The sequence below is a fragment of the Manacus candei genome, unplaced genomic scaffold, assembly GCF_025592945.1.
Source record: "Manacus candei isolate 608988 ecotype Guabito, Panama unplaced genomic scaffold, ASM2559294v1 h1tg000003l, whole genome shotgun sequence".
NCBI classification, from domain to species: Eukaryota; Metazoa; Chordata; class Aves; order Passeriformes; family Pipridae; genus Manacus; species Manacus candei.
The window spans coordinates 8,466,009-8,484,968 of record NW_026138051.1 but is presented as its reverse complement, the minus strand read 5'-3'; the positions used below and the strand labels follow the sequence as shown (position 1 = coordinate 8,484,968).

The following is an 18,960-nucleotide window of genomic DNA, read 5'->3' as shown; positions in this document are numbered from 1 at the left end:
TCAAATTATGCAACTCTTACTATACTAAGACCAATTTTATTCTCTCAGTACTACTAGAAACTGTCATCACTTAAGCCATGAAAGGTGTTTGATTCTGTATGAATTAATGGCTATAATAATGAAAAGGACTAGTTGGAAGTACTTGACAGATTTTTCACTGTAGAGGAGACTAGTAACATTTTGGCTATATGAATTATTTATCTCAGTACAAAAAGAACCTAAATTCTGTCTCATCGTGAAATGGTCATAAAAATATAGGTTAATGACACAAGTTCAGTTAATCTTTTCCACGCTCACAGGAATGCATGCTTCACTTTCATAAACTGACTGTATTTTCTCAAATCTTTCAGGGTCCTTTGCAGTGTTGCCACTAAAACCTCAGTCTCACTCAACACAGTAATAAATCTCAAAGCTAGCTAGAGAACTCTTTGCAATGTATTTTAAGTGACACTTCTGTCCTCTATGTCATTTAGACAGTAATAAAATGGCAGTGGTTGGCATGAAGCTCAAAGGATCAGACTGTATGTATTGGATCAGACAATATATACATATACAACATATACTATAAACATAGCGAGAAGGCAGGCAAAGCAGTCTGTTCCATTTAAGTTCTAAAAGTCCTTTTGTATATCCTTTCCTCATTCCAGAACAAATTCCCTTCTAGGCTCAAAAGGGAAAATCACTATGTTTGAAAGCCTCATTGCTTTGGAGATGAAATACAGTGCAGTTTAAACATCAGAAGAAAATAAAAAATGTGGGCATGTGGAATATGGGTTAATAAAAAATAAATGTTAAGTCAATATGTTTGGTTATCTAAAAGAAACACTAATAAATGCATTGTTACTTCCTGACTTTAACTGTGAAAACAAACATTTAGAGCTTTCACTGTTAACAATTAACATTTGGTGGAATTTACTATGTTAAGATAACATATTTAGCAATAAGCGCTGCCTTGAATCAAGCATTAAAAGCAATTTGAGAATGAATACTAAAAAGATTCTTTTACTAATGAAGGAATCTCCTTAACACAAAATTCCAAGAGACAAATACATCCACTGTCAAGCACCAGCTGTGCTAGAGTTTCATGTTTATCTTATAGAGACCATGGGTACTAAAAATGTGCCCTTCACCTTTTCAGACTGGGCACAGTTATTTCAGTAAAGAGAATTCTGAACATACTGTTCCATATTTTGAAAGAAGAGTAAGACAAATCCTGTATGTGTTTGTGTCGATACACTTAAATCTTGCAACAGTATTTGTTATTTGTAATGGGATGTGTGAAAGGGATTTGTCTTTGAAAACTTCCTCCTAAGGGACTGTAGCTATTGCACTTGCAAATGTAAGGCTTCTGGCTGCAGCTCCAGTGTTCCAGCAGCACACCAAGGGGGTGATTGGGAAGCGTTTGGCACACTGCACTATCTAACTATCTAACTCCCTCATATTCTTCTTTTTCCTTCTCTCCCTCCCTGGTTGACACAATTTTCCACTAGCAGTTTAGAAAATGAAGAGATAAAATAACAAGTTTCCGTTTATTCCTTAAATATTCAGAAGTCCCACTGATCACAGTGGGAAGTTTGCATATGAAAGGATGACGAGGTTGGGTTGTAACCAAAATTCATATTTGAAAAATGGCAAAAGCTTATGCTCTAAGCTTTCGAGATGATTAGAATGCAGCAATCCCATGTTTCTGTTCAGCTGCTATTCTAATGCAGGCAACTGGACAGCATAAAGATATATAAAATAAGACTAAAAGTGTTCTATTGAAACCACAATCTTGCTTAACCGGTTTCTTTGTTCTTTCTTTTCACATCCATTTAGAAGAAATAAGCAATAAAGAGAGCATCCTACCCAGGAATAGCATACAAAGGGCAAGACAAAAATGAAGCTGGTCATTGCTATCTTGGATGATGCCATATTTCAGTGCCCTGATATTTTGTATCCCATTTGTGGCTTCTAAGCTGTCTCAAGCTCCTTGCTAACATTTGATTAAGACATCACACAGTGTCTTGGAGGTGATATGGCAGCTTCCCCCAGGCAATTTAAAACAAAAAAAATAGAGGTGTGAGTGCGCCCACACACCTATGGACTGTATTGACTTACACAGAACGGGTCTCCTGAGACTGGTGACAGAAAGCCAATGAGTCTGGGGCTTCCTCTGTGCCCTCAGAAATGCTGCTCTGACTGGAGACTCTGCTGACTTGTTTGGAGCAGTGTATTAACTCTCGCATAAACTGCCTGCACACATTTCTCTATTTTAAATGCAGTTCATTCTTTCATGGTTTTGTGAGCCTCTGTTTGATGACAAAGTAGCTCTTCGCTTGTCAAAGGCTGAATGCCACTTCTGTACAGCGCTGGAGCTTTTTGTGCCTAGCTATCAGTGCATGCCAGTGTTCAACAGCAAAGTGATGAATTCATAAAATGTACTAGCTGCTCAGCATTAAAAATTCTGCACCACTGGGATGATAATCACACTGACTTCTGAGAAAATGTTTTGGGGTTTGGTATTACAAAAGGTCTTTGTGGCTGGGAGTTGATGCTCTAACCCCTACTAGTAAGAGGAGACTTCTGCAGCATCCCCCCCCTTCCTTTTTACAGATGCCAGCAACAGAATAAATTTTCTTTCCCTCAAGACTGTTTTTGGGAAACAAGATATCACAAAGGATTTGAGCAAATACGCATTCTCACTGGATGTATTCACAAAGTTGTTTTGCCAGTGTTTGCAAATCATCCAGGTATGGATCAGAAATCATGGTGTGACGGAGGTGACCAGTAACAGAAAACCTAGAGAGTTGATACTTCATTCATTCAATATGTAAGGAAGATGAACAGCGCTATTGCCTCTAATTCCTCTGGAGGGTTTTTCACATGAATATGTATATGCAGACCCTGCTGTTCCCTTTATAGATTAAATTTTGGAGAACTGAAAGAGTTTCTTATTGATTCTGAAGCTAGAAGGTGAAAGCACAGCCATTTGACTGTGTGTGGTTACAAAGTATGTATTTTATTACATGCAGGCATTAACTTGCTTACCTCTATGAATATAGCGCTAAACAGTTGCTTTTAGCAGTTTCTCACGTTTATGTCAGCACCTCATTTAAAAGATAGACTCCTGGAGGCAGATGAAGGAATTTTAGAGAAATGAGGAGAGCTACCATGAGTATACAGTAGCCAAAATTCTTTAATCTAGCCCTGCTTTCATACAGGCTCCTGCATCTCTATTTCACCACGAAGTCACCAAGCTTCTCAGAGTTACAGAGCTTCTGCTGCTTTCACTGATTTATATTGTTTTCAGGTACCTAAATTAGAGACTTTATTTCAGGAGGTATTATTCACAGTTTAACTGTAATGCAAAGTGCAGCTACTCAGCGCAGTTATTCTGACTGCTTTAAAACTGTGCTCAGATGTAGAGTCAGTTGCCTAAGTGGGGAATCAGTTTGTTTTTCACCTCTCTATTTCAGTTACTTTATATCAGTCAGTCAGTCATCCCTGGTTCTGCAAACACGAAACTGCTAAGCCTTTTTTTAAAAACGTGTATCACATAATGTGTTCTTTGAGTGTTTGAGCCTGTGCCCATTGAGGTCAATGACAAAGCTTCTATTGACTTCTGGGATACAGAATCAGGCCCTGAGGCTCAAAGAATTGGTGCATTGTTAATCCCTTGGTGCTTGCAGGCAAAAGGGCTTGTAAATGCATAACCCACTGCCAATAAATGGATGCCAAGCAGTCAGCATTTCTTGCACCCAAAGCATATGCACTTAATATCTGTACAGGTTTTCAGAAGTCTAAATGAAGTACAGTCCTTCTCTAGGCTCCCAGAGATAACTTTTCTACCTTTGGATTAAAGCACCATTAATTAGCAACCCAAATTTTGCTGTATTAATCAAACCAAACACAAATCTAGCATATTTTTGTGTGGAAGAGAGGTATAGTCTGCTTGTTTTATTATCTCCTCTGTCATTGATCCTGTACAGTCCATTTTACAGGGTAAAGTTTTGAAACGATTAACTGCCCTGTTCCCCCACAGTCCTTCACACATTTCATCGATTTCTAGTCACTTCACTCAGCCCTGACCTTGCTGTGTTACAGTTGTTTCTATAGCTCCAAATCCAGTTAATCTGTGCTCAGTGTCTGAATCTATAGCTGAACAACCAAAATATTTAAATATTACCTACCTTTTGCTTCTATCTATATTCTTTTTGGCTTCCTACACTGTTACTGTATGATTTCAGTACTTAGCATACAAACTGTAGGGACAGATCCCGAGGTCTGTAATGCTTTCTTCAGCAAAAAGATCTACTGAAGATGGAAGTACATTCCCAAAATTTGCAAGGTTTTTTGGTTTAATCTTTTTTTTTTAGAAAATTAGACTATTTAGAGAATACTTATCAATGTCTTTGAAGCACTGAAAAGCATTAGACAAAGGGGGTAAGGGTTGGAGAGAATATAGACAGTTTTCTAATAATATGAATCCAGAGGTAGGGAAAATTTTAATGTTTAAGTGAATTTTTAATCTTAAAAGGAGTATATTTGGTACAAGTAATCAAGAGATACATAGGATTCCACAATGCTGTTTTCACAAAGCTGCTGTGAAGTATTTATTTCTGGGTCAGTTGGAAGCATTCAACCTTTTGAATCAGAAATATATTTCCTGTTGTGGGCAATGTACACACATATGTACTGCATGGGCTTTTTAGATGTGATGATCATGGCCTAATCAAAATAAAATTAGGATAGTATTTCCTCCTTCTTTTTACATGTCATCTAATGGCTTGGAATCCAGTCTGATGTTCACTGATGTCAAAGATGGTATCTTATTCACTGTACATGGGACCAGAACTTTATCTCAAGCTTACATTTTTATATTTCTAGATTTAATCAATCAGATCTAGCCTGATGACCTTGAGGCACTCTGTGAACTTTGAAAAATGCTGTTGCTACCAAGAACTGCCATTCAGCTTCCCGTTGGCTTGAGTAGTCTAAGTGGTCTTGTATGTTCCAAAACCTCACTAATTCAGCAAAAGCCTTTTGATGATCACCAACTAAATTCAGAGAGTAGATCTTCCCCAATGAACCAATTTTGGAAATGTTAGTTATGTTTTGTCATCAAAACTGAGTGTTGCTGACGGATGTGAGAAGTGCTGTCAGCTGATCTTTGCGGTTTTAGCTTACAGCTACAGTTCTGAGAAAATTATTTTCATGTATCTATTTTAGAAGATCACTATCAGCTCATTTGAAATGTATCATAATCAAGGAGGCATATGTGAATGTAAAGTTATGGGGATGGCCAAATGACTATTTGTAAATACAAAACCTACAGGAATAATCTCTTGAGAAAAAACTGGTATATATACTGCATACTGAACATATGCAGAAATTAGTGGAATTTTGGTTCATTATTGTGAAAAGTACGGAAAATGCATTCACTGGGAACAAGTGAAACAGCTGGATCCTGGTCTTGTTTTAAATACAAATCTCAGCAGTTACTAAGTTCCCAATGTCATCTCCAATGTGAAATAGCTCTTTTAGCTTGAGTAAAGCTCATGCTGCAGTCGAGGGGGCTGTGGCCTGAGCTAAAACAGCACAACATATCTGGAGTGCATGATCACCCTCACATGGTTCTGTGCTTATGTGGAGACATCCATCATGGCCTGATGTTTATTTGGGTTTGACAAGTAGGTCTGCATGGGTATTTCTCAGGCTGCTAATTGTCACTGACTGGAGCTTCTTTAGATATTGACCCATGGACTGTTCTAGAACAATTTCTGCCTTTTCTGAATTAGTTTTATTCTCTGAATTACAGTGTCATCCCCAAGCCTCTTTTTCCTAGTCAGGCAGTGTCCTCTCCCCAGAAATTGTATGTGAACTGCCCTTTTAGAGAAACGTCACTGGGCTGGTAATTATTTGTACACAGATGTGCCATTGACTGCTGACTGAACAGGAGCTGAGACAACTCCTGGCACTCTGAGCCATATTTTACAGCTAGACATTGTATCTACAACAATGCAGCCTGCTGAGGTGACATCTTTCAGCGTTCTTCTGCAAAAAGAGACAGAGTATGTGGAATGAAGGGTCAAATGCTGAGTAGAGGTATAGAAACTGGCAGGTAGCTTCTAGCAAGAGCCAAGTGGGAGATAAATGATTCAGAAACTACAGGGCCCAGAAGATGCAAAGCTTGAAAAACTGTACTCACTATGGTCCAATTCATACACAATTAGAATAATGACCTGTCTCCTCCTTGCTTACTGCAGATATTTGCTTTTCATGCTCTCAGTACATTAGTAAGTCCATAAAAGAGAATATTTATCCTCCAAACTGAACCCTTAATCCAATCACATGTATGCAGCAAACACATGACTTCATATGTGCCTTAAAGCCAAACTCCTCACTGCAAACTTTAGGAGTGCTGATCTACTTAGAAGTTGAACTCAGCTCCAGCAGCAAAGCGAGGTTCAGAGTTCATGTATATTTAGGCATAAGGGACTGTGTGATGCTGGTGCAATGAGGTGGCCCTAAAGCTATGAATAAGCTTGCAGTGAAAACATACCCTTTGGTGCTGCTGTCATTGGATTTCACCTTTGACAGCAGAATGTTTCCTTAAAGAATAACAGAAACAAATGCTTTCCAAAAGATTTCCAGCATGTCACTTTTCATATATACTTAATACTTCAAAACCTTATAACAGCACTCCAGAAATTTACAGCACCAAGGGGCCCTATTTAGCAATGCCGTTCCATTAATCTGGTTTTTTTTCCCTTCAACTGCATAATTATATTAGAAATAAGGAAAACAACTGTTTGTTCACAGTCCATTTTAATAGGCCTCAATACTTTGCTAAAGCACTGCAGTGGATCAGTTGGAATTAATTATTATATAAGATTACATTGCAAATAACAACAATATGTCAAACTAATGTGTAAGGTCTACCTTGCAGCACAAAAGTGAGAAATTTCAAAGTTAAGTCTAAAATTATGTGTTTGCATTTCCTCCTTAACTTGCTACATCACACTTAATGTGCTACAGCCCCAAAGAAACCTTGTGTAAGACTGGCTACTTCTTAGTTAAGCCTTCTCATAACTACCTACAGCTGATTAACAAAAAGGTCTTACGGACAATCCTGAATTGTCTTGTTTTTTGGGATTTAATTACCTGGTTAATCACTGTGAAAGTAATTGTGGAGATGGTTGCTGCTCAGTCAGTGTCATAACCTAGGTAAAGGGGCAGAGCTACTGTTTCTGAAAAGGAGAGATTTTTATATAGACAGGTCTCAAGGTAGAGCTGTAAAGTGACCTCTCTGCCACCTTTTTCTTCAAAAAAAGAAAAGAAAAAAACTCCATGGTTTTTTTTTTTATATACTTTCCAATGTATAATGAACAAATATTTTATGAAATGTTTCAAATACAAAAATTCTAGTCCTGCCTTTCCTGTTGTTCCCTAGTCTCCCTTGTACCTCAACACTATGGATATGTAGGAACAAAATAGGCCATTAGCTTTATTCAAAGACCATTCAAGTCAACAGAATGGTGCTTAATGAATGTAATGGTTTTTAGATTAAACTCTTGGTTACTGCATCCCAAGTACCAAGAAAATAGCATCTGACTCATGGAAAGGAAGGATTTGGCTTGATTTGCATTCACTGTTTTCTATTTGCCAAGAGACATAAATTATTATCTGAGACTGAGCATCCGTTACGGTGCTCATGTTCTAAACAGTTCTCTGTAGCACCAGAGGGGCCTGTGGTAGCAAGGGGAACAATCACATTTGATATCTGTAATATCTAGAATGCAATATAACAGATAAAGTAATAATTTGAACCAAGAAAAATCACAGTGCTTCTTTTTTTCATTTAATTTTATGCTCTTGAAATTTGATTCTTCATGAGGTACATATGCAAGTAAGCTAAACAGTAAAAACAAATGGTAAACTCAAGATTATAGAATCATTTTTAAATGAAAGGAATTTTCTGCCTAAACTGTAGTCTCAAGGGAGTTAAATCCACTACTCAGACCACTCACTGGTGTGCAGGCCTTGATCAGAATCTTTGTGCCATGCAAAATATAATCCCTGCATTTACATTGCAGAAAAGTCAAACAGAGTCCATTTGTACCACTCCACAGTAGAACTTATTTCATTCATCTAAGGTGCTCTACCTTGGATGAGGATTTGATGTAGTTTTTGAAAAGCAACACTGAGAACTATGGGACTATGAACACCAAGTAGATGGGTGCCTCTTCCTGGACTTTGTCTGAGTAGTTACACTGTGAAATCTGCTTTCAAACTTTCTGAAATTAATGGCTGTATAAACAACACAGAGCTTCATCATCAAAAGCAGGATGCTTTAGCAACATCATGGCTTAGACAAAGTTTCTAGAAACAGATGTTCAGTGATAGCAGTGATCTTACCTTCATGTTAGTGTTTGAGTGCTTAGTATTATTGAGTGTTTATGAGGACCCAGGAGAACTCAAAAGAGGATTCTAGCAGTTCACATGTTCAAGAGCAGTTTCAGGATAAGCTGATACTAAAACAACATTTAACAGATGATAATAAATAAATATCTCTTTTCCTGTAAATCAGGTCTGTGGAGTCCTGGAACACATGGGCTGCTTTTGAAGAGTCTGCAAAAGGTAATTAAGAAGAGTAAGCTATTGTCAGTCAACTTCAGTTTGCTGTATAAGGACCACTGCAGATCTATTGGAAAATGCTTAAGACTCTTCAAACTGATGTAAGGTGAGAATTTCTATTACAAAACCTTTCTGCAATTGTGTTTTTTTTTCACTTCTTATGCCTTCTGTTGTGCTGAAAGAGCAATCAAACAGTCAATCAGTTTTGTACTGTAATTACCAAGATCCAGCACAATTGCTACAAGGTGTGACTTACAAAACCAAACAACTTTTAATCAGGAATGGAAGTTTCATAAAGCATGAGAACACTTCTGTTAACATTGGCTATATTGTTAATATCACATCTTTTCAAACAAGCCACTGGCTTTATGAAGGATTTGCTTGTCTCCTGAACACTGGAGATTATCAGAACCATGTTGTGTTATTCACATCAACCTCAGGGTACAACTGTAGCCATCTTTGTACTCTCAGTTATCTCACTGAAATCAATGAAACAAACCACATTGGGTAAAATTCATCTGTGCAGATGGACACTGCAAGTCCTTCACAATATGACAAAGTATGGTTTAAAGACTCTAAAGTATTAGATCTTTTAGTGCACAAGGATCAAAAACTCCAGCCTGTGGGCTACACTACAGTGTTGCAACAGGATATCTCTCTCCTCCTATGATTTTTCTCTATTGCCTTCTCAGATTCTGGGCTGTTTTCTAAGGAAATGCTTTTTTTCCATACAAGTTGCATAGGAGGATCTTTTCACATTCAAAGTGATATTTCTTGAGCAGTGACAGAGCAAGGGAGAGACCAATACTCCACAAACACTATATTCCCCAGGACTAAAGGAGACAGATTAAAGTTCATTTTCTGTCTAATATCCTTCCCATATTAACTAATACCTTATTTATATGAATTGAATTAATTCTAAAAAAAGAAAGTTGATTCCATACCCTAGTGCTGCAAAGGCTCACTCCAGAAGTAAAACAGATTCTTTGACATTAGAAGAGAATTGAATGTCAACTCTGAAACTTTACCAGACTGTTGGCTTAAGGGAGGGTAGGAGTCTCTGTCTGATCAAGTGGAAAAGAACAAATCTGAAATCCATAAAGCTTTAGTGAAAAACGTAATTTTTTTTTTCTAAACATTCATTTCTAAGAATCTATGTGTTGTTTTCCAAAGATGTTCTCATTAGAAGACACTAATGCAGATTTGAACTGAGATGAGGTGAGCTATGATAACATACAAATTCACATTGGAAGGAAAATAGACTTTTGATTGGCAAACAATTATCTGAAGCAATTATTCACTACTTAGAGCTAAACTAGATTGTCTTTAAGAACAGTATATTTCAGTAATTATATACAAAAATTAAATATTCAGTGGTCATATCTTTCACAACTGAAATGGGTATGAACTGGATATAACTCCCACAATTGCTTGAAAACTGTATTCATAGGTATATAATAAAAAGAGAGAGAGGATTCACTTTATTAACAGTATAAAGGGGCTACCATTACCCTTTTATTTGATTTACTGCTTCCTGATGTAATAAATACAGATGAGCACAGCAAAAGTACAGGTTTAAGTAAGAATTGCAGGGTTGTGTTATGCCAGCAGTGCCTGGTGTACAGTTAATCGGAAAGCAGAAGGTAATATAAATTGTTTCTGACATTATGGGACTATAATAACACTACATTTCCAGCAGCTCCATAGCTCTTAGAATTAGAACTATGTATTCTGAAGATACCACAAGCCCAAGAAATATGAAGACATTTGTACATACTGACTGTTTCCACGTTTGTGTCTTAGTCGTGCAATTGTAATAGATACAGGTTATTACCATAACAGTCCGTGCTCAGTTCTGATAAAAGTTGCTGGATGAATTTGCTTCTGCTACCTAAATTTGAATTAGACTCCAGCAGTGGAGTAATGACTATTATTTATGAACAAGTTCCCTCTTTGTCCCTGTTCCTATACAAATCTTGATCATCATTCCATGTACTAGAACATATTCTTATGTGCCAGACCCTATTATTCTGCCAGGATGTATAGGGTGCAATCCTAGATCTGATGGTATGGCTAATAAACCTACTGTACACTTCCATAGTTCCAGGATTTTGCCTGTTAACCATTCTTAGAAAAAAATTAATAAAAACAAATCAATGATTCAAGCAGTCTCCTAGCCTGTCTCTAGAACTGACCAGAAAAAAAAACTTTTACAGAGCTTTAGACACACTGTAAACATGCATAAGGGAATAGGTCTTTCTTGAGGCAACCAGGAGCAACTTTTTGCCATGAATTCTGAATATTAATCCCTACAGCTTTTTACTAGTTAGTCTAATGCATTTACTCTGCTAATTCACATAAAATTTGACACTTTTAAAAACAATTATTTTTGCTGAGAATACTGTGTAGAAGACAGTTTTATAGATTAGCTATAAACTGCACAGCAGAATATTTGTTAAACTGTCTCTCGTCTGCAGCTTTTTAATTTCACTTTATGTCTCTGTTATTGCATGGTAATGAAAGGTAAACAGGAGAGCTTTGACAGTTTGTTCTACGGCCACTCATAATATAATATAATCAAATCTTAACTACATGTCCTTTTGACATGGTTTCCAAAATGTATGAAGCTGTAATGTCTGTATTCATTTTCCCTCTTTTGACACTGTACTTTCCCCTTGACTCCTTCTATCTGTACTTTCATCTTGTCCCTGAATCCCTCTTCATCTTTGCTTCTGTCTCTCTCCACTATCACTCTATCTGTTAACTTTCTATTGTAGAATAATCAGTTTAGCTAATCAAAATGCTGACATTAACATAAAGGTCAGTTATTTGTGTATCCCTTGTTTTTATAAAGAAATACCCAGTTTAAAACCAGCAAACAAAAAAGGCTGTAAGACACATAAAACATTTGTTGGCAATTATGGCCTGATTTGGTTCATATTGGAAGAAGTACCATGATTTCTAAAAACTTGCTGCCCGAGCATCTCTCTTACAATTAGAGAAAGGAATGACAAAAGTGATAAAGTCAGCTTAGTGCAGTTAAGATGAAGCTTCAGTCACAGAATCCTGCTGTAGATTCTGCTATGACTTTATGCTAACACTATGGGTTTAGCCTAGTAACATCAGAAAGCACAATGAGAACGCTGTGTCCCAAATTCCACTGCATTTTTCTAATCTACTATTAGACATTACAAGGAGAACACATTAGCTAATTATAAATCATTACCTTCTCCTGATGGGTAGATAGTACACAGAATCCCCAGTGTCTCAGAACACTACAGATCATCTAAACATGAAGCTTGATTATCCTGCAAAATCTTAGTTGTATTTAGTAAGGGAAAGTTTGGGAAAGCATCTGGTATGACCTCAGTTACCATGGAACTCATTAATTTGAGTCACTGAGCATCCCTAGCAAAGTATGTAAAGTATTTACATGGCATTAATATCCACATTAAGCCAAGTAATCTCCTACCATTTTTTTTCTAGAACACACTGGATTCATTGTAAGAAAGATGAACTGGGATGGGTCTCTTTGGATTTCTCCAAAATCCATATGGAATGGCTGCTGTACCATTTGTATTTGCAAAGACTGCCGTGAAACAGACTGCATAAGCAAACAAGCAAAGTGTGTATTGAAAACGCTAATAATAACAACAATAATAACAACACACAAGGGGCTTCAGGATGAAAAATGTGTGTGATAATGAAAATTCTTTTGTCTCTTAGCACAGATGTATTTTGGATTATCACAAGACTGTCCATTTGGAGATTAGGCTGTGAAGCACCATTTTATTGGAGACAAGGTACCCACCCTACTGGCAGTGTTTGAAACCGAGACTGACACATGCCACATTCATTTAGGCCTATTTTATCTCTTCTCTTGTTCTAACACCTATAATGTTAAACATAATTTCTTTCATATTTTTTTCAGTGCACCATCAGCTGTCAGTGTGGCAGGTGGCAATCAGCCTGGAATACTCAGCTGCAGGGATGGAGAGAAGAACTTTGTGAGAGCAAGTGAACAGGAAGAAAGTAGGGCTACTAGCAAAGGACACACAAAAAAAAGAGGATAGCAGGACTTTGTGGAGAATGCATTAGAAACAGGCTGGCACTGTACAAAATAGGAAAAGATAAGTAGTTTGGAACCGGAAAGATAAATTATTTGGTTATAAAAATGTGATTTTGACAACTATCTTGAATGTCTAAACTTTCTGTGCCTGTCTGTAGTTTTCAGATCCGCTATCCTTACCAAAGGACATTTGGGAGCAGAGTGCTCTACAGTGAAACTGGGCTGCTGCTCATGATCTTAATTCTGAGTCTGAAACTTCCTGGTTAGGTGAGCTGGGCCAGTTGCTTTCCCTGATTTTTAAGTTTTTACATCTGTAAGGGAAGAACATAATCACTCTTCATGGAGATGTTTACAGGAATTCATAGATAATATGCATAGAGTGCTTTGAACTTGAGGAGTACTGTGGATGTAATGATGAACCTTAACCCACCTGTCCATACAAATGACCATTTCTTAAAAAGAGATAAAGTGACACCTGCCATCACAATCTAAACAGGGAACATTACCATCCACCTCACAGCCTTATCCTTACCCCTGCCTGAACTGGAACAGACTTCATCTTCTGGCTATGATTCTCATAAAGGAACACAATAGGTAGCGACCAATTTATGCACCTCGGGGTAAGTAGGTGTCACACATATGTCACTAAAACCATATGTTATGCTCCTGCATCATGACTGTGATGCCCTGCTCTTCACCTGTGCTTTTGGCTTCCCTTAAGGGTAGTGGTTTGAATCTCTGATGTTGTTCATTAGCATATTGTGCAGTAACCTGCCACAATCTTATGTCTTGACCACTTACATGACACTATAGCCAGTGGCACTGGTTGATTATTTTGCAAATGCAAAGCCAACCACATTTAATATTATCCCTAAAAGAACTGAACATAGACCCAAACAGTGCCAGAGTTTAAAATTAAAAAAAGAAAGCAGAGGAACGCTAGGGTAAAGCAACCTGCTGAAATCAGAGGAAAAACATGAAGGGAAGAACAGACTTTGCTGGGCCTATGAGATGGACTACTTGACCTAATATCTCTTTTCTCTCTACATTTTGTATAGTTCTGTGAGCCCCAAAGCAGCAGAAAGAAAAGAGCTGCAGGATCCATAGAGGGAGGTTTCAAGGAGATGGGTACAAGACTAACCCCTCAGAGAAGCCAGCTTCAACCCAGCACAACAGCTCCCTGTGGATGTGCAGAGCAAGTGGCTCAGGACTGGTGCTCCAGGTACGTGGGATGTCCAGCACACACCTGGCTGCTCCCCATCAGGTTGCCCGTGCTGTGCTCTGTGCTGGGGCAGCTCAGACATGTCCTGCCTTTCTACAGCACCAGGGATGAAACCGGGAGACTCCGTTGGAGTTCCTTCCGTTAGAGCTGGTTGGGAAGGACCTAATATTCCCTAGTGTGGGATTAAACTCTTCCTTGCCTTTCTTCACTTCATGGCACAGTGGGCGGATGATGCCGAGGCGCTGGCACTGGAGGAGGGATGGGGAGCACTAGGGCGCAAGGCAGGCAGCCCCTCCGGGAAAGCGCCTGGGCATCCCTTGCTGTGGCCCTTCCCAGCCCTCCCTCGGCAGCCCGTGCGCTCCCGGCTCTCCCCCCAGGCGGGGCCCAGCGCCGCCCGCCTGCCCCGGCCCTCACCGGGCCTCTCGCCCCTGGCCCCGAGGAGCCTCTGCCGCCTCTCGGCTCGCGGTCCTGGAGCGCCCGCACCGCCCGCCGGGCACGACCAGGACCCGACCGCCCCCTCCTCCTCACCCGCCCGGCCTCCCTTGCCGGCCCCGGCTCAGCCCGGCTCGGCTCCCGCCCCTCCTTCCCTTGCTCGCTCCCTCCCCCGCCCGCCCACAGGCGCACGCACCGCACTCTCACACACACACACACTCACACACACACCGAGGCGATGCAGCTTTAAAGGGGCAGCTGCAGCCCGGGGGCCGCCCCACGTGAGGCCGGTGCGCTCCCGCCGACCGCAGCCCCGAGCGCGGAGCCGCGGCCGGGAGACGGCGGCGCCGGGGCTGGGCGGGCGGGCCGAGCGGAGCGGAGCGGCTGCCAGCCCGCCTCACGCCAAGTTTGATCGATAACCCCCTCCCGGCCCGGGCGGAGCAGCCTCGCCGGCTCCGCTACCCACCATCTTTGGGGGAAGTCCCTGCGCTGGGGGGGGGCTGCTGGAGACGGGGGGGAGAAAGGCAATCTCGCAGCCAATGAGCCCTGCCAGGCTGGGGTGAAGACGAGAGCAGAGGGATTTGGGGAAGGAAAGAGGAAAAAAAAAAAAAAAAAGAAGAAGGGAAGAAAGGAGGGGGACCATCCTCCCCACTACCTCCGCCAGCATCGCCACCACCACTGACACCGCTCCGAGTCTCCAGTTGCGCCCATGCCTGTGCCGCCAGTTTCGGTTTAGGGGCTGAACCGCAGGGGCTGAAGAAAATGGGGCAGAGCGCGCCCCGGACCCTCCTGCTGCTGCTGGCGGGGCTGCTGGGGGAGGCTCTGGCGGGGTTCCCCAACACCATCAGTATAGGTAAGCGCCCGCCGCGGCACCGCGACCCGCGCCTTCCCCGCCAGCCGAGGGGAAGTTGTGCGGAGGGGAGCGGGGGGCGAGCCGGGGCGCCGCCGGGAAGGAGCCAGCCCCGCTCCGGGTCCTTCCCCTCGCTGAGGGCGAGAGGCAGCGGCGGTGCCCGGGGGCTGCGCTGGCGGGCGGCTGCGAGCGGCGCCGGGCTCCCGCTCCCCTGCGAGCGGCGGGGATCGGGTCCGCGCTCTGCGGAACCGTGCCCTGGAGCGGCGCATCCCGTGGAGCACATAATGTGAGAGAGTCACGGCGGGAATCCGTAGCGACGTGCCCTAAACCCGGGGCCGAGGGAGCCGTGAGGCTGAGGGCAGCGAGTGAAGCGGGGGCTGTTCCCTGCCGTCCCTCGGAGCATCCTTTGGCTCGGCCGTGCTATCGCTCCACCAGACCGTGAAACCGCACGTTTGCCACGCCGCCGTGTCCTCGCACATAACTCTACAGTGGCGATATTTCGGTAGTCTGGAGATGATTTAGGAGCCACGGTCCCCCAAGTTAGACTTTTAAAGCTCTGTGTGGGCATCCGTGTGGAAGTGGCCTGGTTTTCAAGGTGCACCTGCAGCTCCCAGCGACTCCCATGGCTCGGGGGCACCTGGATGTGATGTGTAGCTTTAAAAGCCTAACTTTGGGCTTAGAATATGTATTTCATATAGGTGATCTGTCAGAGTTATGTGCTCAGGTTCAGCCTGCTCCTGTTCATTCTTTCCTGCAGTGTGCAGCATGCAAATGTAACTTATTGGCACTGTTTCTCCTCAAAATCCATTCTGAAATACCTTTTCCCTTTTTATCCTTTTTTTTTCCATCTTAGGTGGACTTTTCATGAGGAACACTGTTCAGGAGCACAGTGCGTTTCGATTTGCTGTGCAGTTATACAACACAAACCAAAATACCACAGAAAAGCCCTTCCATTTGAACTATCATGTAGATCACTTGGACTCTTCCAACAGTTTTTCAGTGACAAATGCTTGTAAGTAAATACATGGTTTTTAAAAAAAATATTTATTTGTTATGTATCTTTACATTCAGTTTCTCCCTGGCAGCCTGGAGTTCTCAGTCATGCAATACAGTGCAACAAATGTGTGCAGTGACTTGAGGTTTAGTAGATTTGCAGCATTATATGGTTGAATAGTACCTTAGGAAAAGTTCTCTCACCACTTCTTTTCATCCCTTTAGTTTTGTTTTCCAGAAAAACAACCATGTTGTTGGTATATCAGTGCTGTGTAGCTGTGATCAGTGAATTGCCACTGAAGATCCCTTTTCTGTTGAGGCTAGAACCTGGGTGTGTGAAAGGCATAATTTGCATATAATGCCATGTAGGAAAAGATCAGAAACAACTGTTTAGACATGACCTTGAAGGGACAAAGCTAGAGGGGCTTATTTACCTCCTCTGCCCTGAAATACTGAGTTGTTTTCTTACAGTGCGAGTCCTGTGAAAAGCTGAGGAGACTGACTGTAAACTGACAGATACCGTTAGAGCTGAGGGGAGAGAAAATGGGATCAGAACGCTTGGCATTATGAGAAATAGCTCTGCACAAGCAGTGCATACGTATAATCTGAGCTTTTATTAACAGAAGATGCAAAACAGAACTTTGAGTATTGCTAATGTGGTGTTAAAATGTGAAATCTCTTTCAGAAAGAGATGTGCGTGTTCTGCATTTTAAAAAGCATTCCTTTACCAGTAGTAGTTCCTGGATATTTGTTTTACTGATGTCTCCAAATTCAGTTCTATACAATTTTGATTTTGAACCTTTGAAAATGAAAGGAGTCCTCTTAGTTGATGCACTTTGCAATGTGCAGATTTATGGCTGTACATGATCTAAAGGACCTTTGAATGCAACGTACTAACTTTGTGTTGAAACAGGTTTCCTCTCACAGAATGCAGGTTTATATTCACAGTATAAAATGTTCAAACAGGAAGCATTGTACTAATATAATGAAGTACTGGAGTACAGAAAACTTATATCTTTTACTTTAAAACAATTTCATGTTTTGAATATCTTATTTCTTTATTTTTTTTGTTATTGGGGTTAGAACAGTTCTTATATTCCTCTGTCCCACGGTATATTCTGAGAAAGTTGATGGTTAGAAGATATCCAATTAGGAAATATTTGGACAAATTTTGGATTGATATTCTAACATATCCCCCATGTGACTGCTTCTTGCTAGTGCAGCATTACGCTTTTCAAAGGGCTTTGAATTAGGACCTTTAAAAGTTTTGCAGAGGGGTTAATTATGTAGTATTTAATAAAAATATTTGGTAAAGTGAAAACAATGGTAAATAAAAGCGTGTCTCTACTTTGCATCTTATTTTACTAATCCTATCCAGCCTCAACAGCTCTTACAACAAACATCAGACTATTAATCCTTAATCAGTGTAATCCCTTCAAGAGGCTGTATCTCAAACACACTTTCCTAAATATCAATTATATGGATTTAAACTAAATACATTGAACTGCTTAGGTGATTAATTATTAATTGTTTTTTAAAAGTTCTACCCGCACTTCTTTAAAGATCCCACCAAGACAAGTGAACCATACACTTGTTTAGGGGCAGTCAGTATATTTAGTCAGTGTGCTATTCATCTTCTGACATCTAATGATTTTTGTCATTGCTTATTTAAAGCCGTGGTTATTTTAGTAAAGTGAGATTGTTTTCTGTACTATAGGGCTGCGTGTCCAACATCCATATTACCAGTGTAGTAAAATTGGGAAAACTTAAATCTCTGGAGGAACTGTAGACCAGAAAACATGAACCTACAGTAACCTATTTAAAAGTAGAAGATGTGCAAAAAGAAACAGAAGAAAAAAAAATGAAAAGGTGACCTTCCTTGTCCATAGCTATGTCAACCATCTCATGATACTGTTGTTAGGAAAAATATGGTGAGTCCAAGTCACCAGTCATAGGTTTCCAGTAGCTCAAAATACATTAAAAAAATAGCAAAACATTTGGTCTTTTGAATCTGGAAGCAATTGTCTTTGAAAGTCAGAACGCTCATGTGTATCAATGCATTAGGATGAACTAAAAGCTTGTCCCATTACCTAGTTAACATTCCAGCTTAAGTACCTTTAATCACATCCTCCCTTCCTAGTGGAGTGGCGATAATTTCAGGGTGTTACCACATCCATGAAGGAATTCTTTCCACAACGTTTTTACTTCACTTGGAGATAAGCATATATTGTCTCCAGTGATGTCACACAGCCGTTTGATCGATATTTGCAATTGGCAGGGATCCATGGTAGAGGAGCCTGCAGTGACTGCCTGCCTTCACTGGAGAGGGAGACTGGGGCTGACTTTGTGGTGGGATAGGTACAGGAACTGAGGGGAAACTGGAGAAAGTAGCATGTGTAGCTTGAGCCTGGTGCCTGTACTAGTCAGTATCCGTAAAATAATACTTTTCTTTCTCCTTTACTTTGATTTATATGGTAGTGACTGTAGGACGTGTTCATGTGTGCTGGAATTGAGGGGGGCTCTGCTCAGGAAAGACTTATGTTCTTACTGTACAGCTGCACATCCCGCTTGATGCAATCTGGTGCATTCCAGAGGCAAGAGAAAAAAACCTCTTCTGAAGTATTCTCATGAGCCAGAGGAAAAATGCCCACCTCTGGTACGGCTGATTTGGCAATGTCCCAACATGGGAAGAAACTTGTTTAGAAGCAAAAGAAAATTCCTGCCCCAAGCCCCTCCCCCTCATTCCTTTTTCAGTTAAATGATGCATAATCTGAT

General features: G+C 40.8%; 1 protein-coding gene across 11 annotated transcripts in view; it reads left to right on the top strand.

Annotated features, from left to right (window-relative positions):
* GRIA3 (glutamate ionotropic receptor AMPA type subunit 3) overlaps positions 1 to 18,960 on the top strand; it is a 415,135-nt gene that overhangs the window by 251,600 nt on the left and 144,575 nt on the right. For 3 of the 11 annotated variants that reach the window (XM_051788539.1, XM_051788529.1, XM_051788519.1), the window contains exons 1-2: positions 14,682 to 15,195; positions 16,046 to 16,204. In XM_051788539.1, the coding sequence (XP_051644499.1) occupies positions 15,105 to 15,195; positions 16,046 to 16,204 (250 nt within the window). In that variant the 5' untranslated portion in view covers positions 14,682 to 15,104. Of the gene's footprint in view, positions 1 to 8,572; positions 8,726 to 12,550; positions 13,283 to 13,531; positions 13,911 to 14,677; positions 15,196 to 16,045; positions 16,205 to 18,960 lie in introns of those variants that run through there. The other 8 variants (XM_051788578.1, XM_051788615.1, XR_007904686.1 and 5 more) reach the window with 6 other exon arrangements.